This window comes from Lucilia cuprina, chromosome 5 (genome assembly GCF_022045245.1).
Source record: "Lucilia cuprina isolate Lc7/37 chromosome 5, ASM2204524v1, whole genome shotgun sequence".
In the NCBI taxonomy this organism is placed as follows: domain Eukaryota; kingdom Metazoa; phylum Arthropoda; class Insecta; order Diptera; family Calliphoridae; genus Lucilia; species Lucilia cuprina.
The window spans coordinates 23,091,918-23,098,373 of NC_060953.1; the positions used below are offsets into that span (position 1 = coordinate 23,091,918).

The 6,456-nt window shown below is 32.6% G+C and overlaps 1 protein-coding gene across 1 annotated transcript; it reads left to right on the forward strand.

Annotated features, from left to right (window-relative positions):
- Positions 1 to 6,018: 6,018 nt before the first annotated feature.
- Positions 6,019 to 6,456, forward strand: LOC124420190. The gene has a single exon (XM_046952400.1). The coding sequence runs from the start codon at positions 6,019 to 6,021 to the stop codon at positions 6,454 to 6,456; it is 438 nt and encodes a 145-aa protein (XP_046808356.1).

A 6,456-nucleotide genomic window follows, 5' to 3' on the forward strand; every position in this document is an offset into this window, starting at 1 on the left:
TTTCGATTCATCGGTCATTAACACTCCTAATTCGGAACTTATAACAGACAGCGATATTTTAATGATTATAAGTGACCTAAGGAAAAGTAAATCCTGTGGGTTAGATGACATAAACAACTTGATGTTAAAAAATCTTCCTAAAATAGCTGTAAGTTTTCATACTAACATTTACAATTCCTGCTTGTGTCTCCAATACTTTTCTAGTTCATGGAAAACTGCCAAGGTTACACCAATACCCAAGGTGGGCAAATTGCCTAACCAGCCTGAAAACTACAGACCGATTAGCTTATTAAGTAGTCTAGGAAAAATGCTTGAAAATATTATATGTAAGAAAATTATTAAATTTGTAAATGCTAACCACATTCTACCTGACGAACAATTTGGATTTAGAAGTTCGCACTCTACTGTTCATCAGGGTAAAAGGATCTGTAATGATATTAAAACTAGATTAGTATCTGGAAAGTCAATCGTTCTAGTCTTACTTGATGTTGAAAAAGCATTCGATTCTGTATGGCACAATGGACTGGTATACAAACTCATCCAATTTAATTTTCCATTGTTCCTTATTAAGCTTGTTAAAAATTTTCTTAAAGATAGATACTTTTGTGTTTCTGTAGGAAGTTGTTTCTCGGATCTGAATCTTATCCCGGCTGGTGTCCCACAAGGCTCAGTTCTTGGCCTAATTGTGTACAACATTTTTTGTGCTGATTTACCCGCAATTAGTCCTAGCAAATTAGCTGCTTATGCTGACGATTTAGCAGTATATTTCACACATGAACTCAGTCAGAATATTCTGACAGAAATTCAATGTTCTTTAGATTTGTTACAAGATTATTATTCCAAATGGAGGATAAAAATTAATCCTAATAAGACTCAAGCTATCTTTTTTAACAAGAAAAAGAAAACATTGTTTCTTGCCAAATGGTAATCTAACTCTTTTAGGCAGTAATATTATTTGGTCTGATAACGTTCTTTATTTAGGTATTTCTTTGGACAAAAAGTTGACATTAAACTCTCATGTAAGCCACATTATCGATAAAATTAACAAGTATAAAAATATATTATACCCACTTATCAATCGTAACTCTTTAGTAAGTAATTCCAATAAAATTTTAATTGTTAAAACCATTTTCCAGGCAATAATCCTATATGGCTGCCCAATTTGGGGCAATTGTGCCAAAACTCATTTAAATCGCCTGCAAATAGCTCAGAATAAAATTCTGAAAATGGTTCTGAAATTACCATGGCATTTTTCCACCTCCAGATTGCACACCATCAGTAACACCAAAACTGTTACAAAAGCCATTGAAATTCTAAACGCACGTTTTAGATTCAACTGCTCTTTTTCGAATAATCCTCTTATTTCCGCGCTGTACTAATTGTAAATGTTACTGTCTACTTATTATTGTTTTGTAATTTTTTTTTTGCTATCTTATATACATATGTATATTGTAATTTTCTAATGTTAATTACTTTCTTACCTATCACTTTATATAATGTATTTACTAGTTAGTAGTACTATGTTGCTCTGTTTTTTTAATCATTTTATTAATAAAATTATTAATTCATAATTACTAATTTTTTCATTTTTTTCCTCATATTGAAGGTTTTTGTTTATAGTTTTCCTTCAAAGTATTATTAATCTATTTCTTTACAATTGTTATTTTCTTTAATTAAATATAAAACTTAAGATATAAGGCAAAGCCAAATCTGTGCAATATAACTTTTTGTATTTATGATAAAATTATAAAATTTCTATTAAATAAATAAATAAATAAATAAATAAATAAATAAATAAATAAATAAATAAATAAATAAATAAACAAGTAAGAGTGTTATATTCGGCCATGCCGAATCTTATATACCCACCATCAAATCATTCATGTTTATGTAGAATTTTACTGATGTACTTACATTTTTGGGTCAGTAATATGTCTTAAAGTCATTTTCAGAAGGGGACCTTGGTAAGGTCAATTATAAATCCATTTTCGTTAAATTTATGAAAATGATTTTGTTTCCTATAATACTTTTTTATGTCGAATTTTATTGCTTTATATATATGTTATGAGCAGATATGTTATGAGCAGATATGTTATGAGCAGATATGAGCATACATCTCTTAGCGATAAAGTTATTTTCTGAAGGGGGCATTTTAATAGGGATAGGAGAAAACGTGAACCGATATTCTTACTTTCAATAAGGATCGATCCTTATAAAATTTGATAGGGAGATTTTGGCTCGCACGAAACTTGTGTATGTAGAATTTTGTAGTAATGAGCGTTGAATTCGTTGTCTGCATCAATAGCGGTGAAATTCGGCACAAACATGTTTTATGGTCTCATAAATCTCTTTGTAGAATTTTATAAGGATAATTGACCCTATACATAATTGACCCTATCCCACATATAAGGTCCCTTTCAGAAAACGACTTTAATGCTCATATCTGCCTTAAGAAGCATATATATAACAATAATATTCGACATATAAAAGTTTTATGGGAACTAAAGTTTCGTGCGAGCCAAAATCTCCCTATCAAATTTTATAAGGATCGATCCTTATTGAAAGTAAGAATATCGGTTCACGTTTTCTCCTATCCCTATTAAACTGCCCCCTTCAGAAAATAACTTTATCGGTAAGAGATGTATGCTCATATCTGCTCATAACATATCTGTTCATAACATATCTGCTCATAACATATATATAAAGCAATAAAATTACAGCGCTATTGATGCTTTTGTTAGTCAGTTATTGGCGATAATGTAATTTTCTAAAGGAGGCCTTATATGGGGGCTAGGCGAAATCGTGGACCGATATTGCCCATTTTCAATACCAAACAAACTGGATCAACTATAAGTATCTGTGCAAAATTTCAGCTCGCTAGCTACTTCCGTTTGGACTCTATCGTGTTTTCAACAGACAGACAGACGGACAGACGGACGGACATGGCTAGATCGTCTTAGAATCTAATAAGGACCCAGAATATATATAATTTTATGGGTCTTAGATGAATATTTCAATGTGTTACAAACGGAATGACAAAAACAATATACCCCCCATCTATTTTGATGGTGGGTATAAAAATTGCAAAATTTACCTGATGGCGTATAAATTCTAGTTCTTCGATGAAAAATTTTAAGAAAAAGTATAAAATTATACTTTGATGACTTGCAAAATTTTAAGATTTTTTCCGACTATCTGAAAATTTGATGTCTTCAGTTCAAAGATATACAGGAAAAGGATCTTCTATAAATTTTCTTCTGACCAAGAAACTTAATGTTTATAACATTTAGAAAAAATTTTACATTAAATGTCAATTAATTATATTAGGTTGCCATAAAATCAGTATATTATGTTGCCACTATAATTAGACTATATTTAGTCAAGACTCAACTCAATATTGCTGTTGAATGGTTCAGTCATCATGCAGACTGATGATAAGGAAGTGCATGAAATATTCTAAAACAACATGATGATAAAAGTTTATGTTGCATTTGGATATAACTTTTTATACCCACCATCAAAAAAGATGGGGGGTATATTGTTTTTGTCATTCCGTTTGTAACACATTTAAATATTCGTCTAAGACCCATAAAAGTATATATATTCTGGGTCCTTATTCTAAGACGATCTAGCCATGTCCGTCCGTCTGTCTGTCTGTTGAAAATACGATAGAGTCCAAACGGAAGTAGCTAGCGAGCTGAAATTTTGCACAGATACTTATAGTTGATCCAGTTTGTTTGGTATTGAAAATGGGCAATATCGGTCCACGATTTCGCCTAGCCCCCATATAAGGCCTCCTTTAGAAAATTACATTATCGCCAATAACTGACTAACAAAAGCATCAATAGCGCTGTAATTCGGCACAAACATGTTTCATGGGGACATAAATCTTTTCATAGAATTTCATAAGGATCGGTCCATAATTGACCCTACCCCCCATACAAAGTACCCTTCAAAAAATGACTTTATCGTTCACAACTGACTAACGGAAGCATCAATAGCGGTGTAATTCGGCACAAACATGTTTTATGATGACGTAAATCTCTTCGTAGAAGAATTTTCATAGAATTTCATAAGGATCGGTCCATAATTGACCCTACCCCCCATACAAAGTACCCTTCAAAAAATGACTTTATCGTTCACAACTGACTAACGGAAGCATCAATAGCGGTGTAATTCGGCACAAACATGTTTTATGATGACGTAAATCTCTTCGTAGAATTTTATAAGGATCGGTCCATAATTGACCCTACCCCCATATAAAGTCCCCTTCAAAAAATGACTTTATCGCCAATAACTGGCTAAGAGAAGCATCAATAGCAGTGAAATTCGACGCAAACATGTTTTATAGGGACATAAATCTGTTCATAGAATTTCATAAGGATCGGTCCATAATTGACCCTACCCCGTATACAAAGTACCCTTCAGAAAATTACTTTATCGCTCACAACTGACTAACAGAAGCATCAATAGCGGTGTAATTCGGCACAAACATGTTTTATGGGGACATAAATCTTTCCGTAGAATTTTATAAGGATCGGTTCATAATTGACCCTAACCCCCATATAAAGACCCCTTCAGAAATTGACTTTGTCGCTCATAACTGGCTAAGAGAAGCATCAATAGCGGTGAAATTCGGCACAAACATGTTTTATGGTCTCATAAATCTCTTTGTAGAATTTTATAAGGATAATTGACCCTATACATAATTGACCCTATCCCACCTATAAGGTCCCTTTCAGAAAACGACTTTAATGCTCATATCTACCTTAAGAAGCATATATATAACAATAATATTCGACATATAAAAGTTTTATGGGAACTAAAATCATTTTCTTAAATGAGTCCATTATTATATGATGAGTCCATTATTATGTAACCCCTAATAATGTGCCCTTTAGACAACAAATTCAACGCTCATTACTACAAAATTCTACATACACAAGTTTCGTGCGAGCCAAAATCTCCCTATCAATTTTTATAAGGATCGATCCTTATTGAAAGTAAGAATATCGGTTCACGTTTTCTCCTATCCCTATTAAAATGCCCCCTTCAGAAAATAACTTTATCGCTAAGAGATGTATGCTCATATCTGCTCATAACATATCTGCTCATAACATATATATAAAGCAATAAAATTCGACATAAAAAAGTTTTATAGGAAACAAAATCATTTTCATAAATTTAACGAAAATGGATTTATAATTGACCTTACCAAGGTCCCCTTCTGAAAATGACTTTAAGACATATTACCTGACCCAAAAATGTAAGTACATCAGTAAAATTCTACATAAACATGAATGATTTGATGGTGGGTATATAAGATTCGGCATGGCCGAATATAACATTCTTACTTGTTTTGTTTATTTTATCTCTTAAAATAACAAAATATATTCTCTTTTTTATACGCTATACCGTAGCTATAACAAAAGAAAGTAAAAAACAAAGAGACAAAACATATATACAAACATACATTACATATATACATTATTGTGTTTGTTGTAATTTGTGTTTTCCCTACACATTGTGAGTCGGTCTGATTAGTTCAATACTAATTATAACATCGACTTTAATTAAATTTCGAGTAAAATCTTTTTGGAAAAATATTTTTGGGAATTAGCGGTCACCCTACGCTGTTAGATCCGGCATATTAGGTACAATATAGCACCTGTAAACGGAACTATTTTGTAATATTTTTTCAATTAAAAGATTTTTTATTTAACTTTTTAGAAATATTTTTCGCGATTTAGCGGTCAGTCTACGTTCGCTAAGTTCGCTTTAGAATGCGATTATTTAGTTGGATCTTGTTCCAAGTTTGATATAACTCCATTGGAAAATTTAACCGAGTCACTTCTCGGGACGAAGTTGCAGTTCCTTGAAGAGGACTGGCAATCAGTTCGAAAAGCCTTTGCGGATTAAATTTTAACTAATGAGAATATTATTCCTGAGAGCGAAAAATGCACGGCAAAAGTAAGATTTGGATCGGTTAAGGACGAATATCAACGTACCAATGCTAATATGATGGACCAATTGAAGATGCACAGAGCTTCTAGTAATCAAGGTCTAAGGCCCGATCAACCGACTAACTCTACTTTGTTCAATACTTCGAATATGTGTCCCATTAATGCCACATTTAATGATTCGGAGATTTGTATAATGGTTCCTCCTTGTGATACTCAGGAATTTTATGGGGGTTATGAGGAATGGCCATCATTCCGCGATATGTTTACCGCCATTTATGGTAATCACCCTCGATTCACACAGGCTCAAAAGTTATATCATCTAAGGAATAAAACAAAGGGCGAAGCAGGTAGTATTGTAGCTAAATATCCACTTTCAGATCAGAATTATTTACTGGCGTGGGACGCGTTAAGGGCGCGATATGAGAACAAGCGCATTTTAGTAGATAATCAGTTGAAGATTCTATTTACTATACTTACCAGCAGCAAATGCTGA

Bases quoted from the DNA above. Each gene is read 5' to 3' on its own strand.
- LOC124420190 (XM_046952400.1), top strand. From the start codon at position 6,019: ATGATGGACCAATTGAAGATGCACAGAGCTTCTAGTAATCAAGGTCTA.